The following is a 2,210-nucleotide window of genomic DNA, read 5'->3' as shown; positions in this document are numbered from 1 at the left end:
TCGTATAAGCAGATACTTAAACTTCTACATGATAATTTCACGCGAATTGACACGTGCTTATACTTAAACTTCTACATGATAATTTCACGCGAATTGACACGTAAAACGCATGTGTATACTTGGCGAAAGATGCTCAAAAGTCATAACAAGTACAATCAAATACTTAAACTTACAATCTACATGATAATCTCACACGTGATAATCTCACACGAATTGACACGTAAATTGCATGTATATACATCGTGAAAGATGCTCAAAAGTCATAACAAATCGTACAAATAGATACTTAAACTTATATCTATATGATATACTCACGTGTCTACTTAAACTTATATCTATATGATATACTCACGTGAATTGACACGTAAAACGTATTTGTATACTTCAAAGTAATAAAATTGTGATTAAACTTGACTACTTAAACTAGCTGAGCTGTCTACACATATTTAATTATGACAAAAGGATTTCTTATCTAATTAATTAAATAATTTTGGTAGAATCACCAACTAAGCAACCAAATATTAAAAAATCAACATTTAATTTGCAATAATTAAATTATTCATAAGGAGACAAACAAATTAAATGTCACAACAATAATAATAATATATGTAGTACTACATAGCGAAGTCCGAAAAGGAACAGAGGGTACGCGAGGATGTTTTCAATAGACCCACAATAAAAATAAATTAAATGTAGAAAAAGAAAAATAAAGCTAGACCAAACATTAATTTATCATAATTAATTACCAATAATTATTGTTGCAAATAATTATATACAGAGATTAAAAAGAAAAAAAGAACTCAGTTGTTCACTGACGATTTTACCCTTTCTAGATTACTGAGTCAAATGACGATTTTACCCTTTTTGACTTATTCAATTTTTTGAACCTTCAAACTTCTCCTCGACAATAACGGCATCCGCATCCCACCACGTGTCATCGCCGTCAATCTCCGTTAACTCTAACGGCGACTTAACGTTTCTCATATCTCCCACCGTTAAAACTCCGTCATCTTTATGCCTCATATAGACATTCCCGGTCCCGGAGTCATCAACTCCGATGACTTTCCCGGCAGACCAATTAGCTGATACTACCGACGACCGATTTCTCATCCTCGTATCGAACGCACCAAACACTCCACAAACGTTGTTGTTGTTGTTGTTGTTATTCTGAAACTCCGATGACACAATAACCCCCGGCGACGACATTGCAACATTAAGATCTTCACATTTCGACGAACTAAATAAGTTTCCGATTTTCTCCTCCTGATTCATATCCCATAAAGTAACAACACTTTTCGATAAGTCATCATATTCATAATCTAATCCTAAAGCTAAACTATCCCATAGTTTAACAACATTGTTTCCATTGATGCATTGCCAGGTGAACTTTTCTAAGCTGCTTCTCCGATGTCGAGATCTCAAATGACCATTTTCTCCTTTCTCTCTGAAATAATAACTCGAACCAGACACAACTAGATCCTCGAAATCATCATCGTTGTCAGGTTCTTCTGACAACCATTCCGATGTGGAACATTGATCAACAAGTTCATCGCCTTCATCATCGTCAGATAAGTCGTAATCTTCCCCTAAATACTGCAGCAGGGGTTCAGCTGAAGGTTTAATTCTACGAATGTAGATAAATAATAGTTTAATTCTACGAATTAAGCTGCTAAATGTAGCTAAAATTGCGATAAATAAAGCACCATATTTCCAAATATTATAAGCTTGTGGGATTTTTTCTAATGAAAAAAATCGAGGAACTAATGAAGGATTATGTAAACATTTAACTCCAACTTCAAAATCACTAATTATATTAATCTCAGGAAAATCCATAACGAAGAACAACAATAAAAGAAAAATAAAATAGTATTTTTTGATATTTTTGGTTGGAATAATTTTTTTCCTTTTTGGTTGAAGAAAATGAGAATTTGAGGGGTTTGGAAAAGGGGAAGAGAGGGGGTATATAATGGTGGAGAATGGAGGTTAGGGGATAATAAAATAATTTTAATTATGGTTGTTGAAAATGATGTGGAGGAAAATAATTGGATAAAGGAATAGAAAATGTTTGTTACACGTAAGAAAATTGCAAAAACTTTAGGAGCACCAAAAAATTATGAGATTAGATTGACGCGGTGGATGATCGATATCTTCGTGCCTTGTTCGGTATTTTTAAAATTTAAATTCACTAATTTGGTCATAAATATCACGTA

The 2,210-nt window shown here is 33.1% G+C and overlaps 1 protein-coding gene across 1 annotated transcript; it reads right to left on the bottom strand.

Annotated features, from left to right (window-relative positions):
* Positions 1 to 713: 713 nt before the first annotated feature.
* On the bottom strand, positions 714 to 1,945 carry LOC124893534. Its single transcript, XM_047404513.1, has one exon. The coding sequence runs from the start codon at positions 1,831 to 1,833 to the stop codon at positions 874 to 876; it is 960 nt and encodes a 319-aa protein (XP_047260469.1). The 5' UTR covers positions 1,834 to 1,945; the 3' UTR covers positions 714 to 873.
* Positions 1,946 to 2,210: the final 265 nt, after the last annotated feature.

Source organism: Capsicum annuum, unplaced genomic scaffold (assembly GCF_002878395.1).
Source record: "Capsicum annuum cultivar UCD-10X-F1 unplaced genomic scaffold, UCD10Xv1.1 ctg61219, whole genome shotgun sequence".
Taxonomy (NCBI): Eukaryota; Viridiplantae; Streptophyta; class Magnoliopsida; order Solanales; family Solanaceae; genus Capsicum; species Capsicum annuum.
Note: the sequence above shows the minus strand (reverse complement) of the source record. Positions and strands in the feature narration are given on the sequence as shown.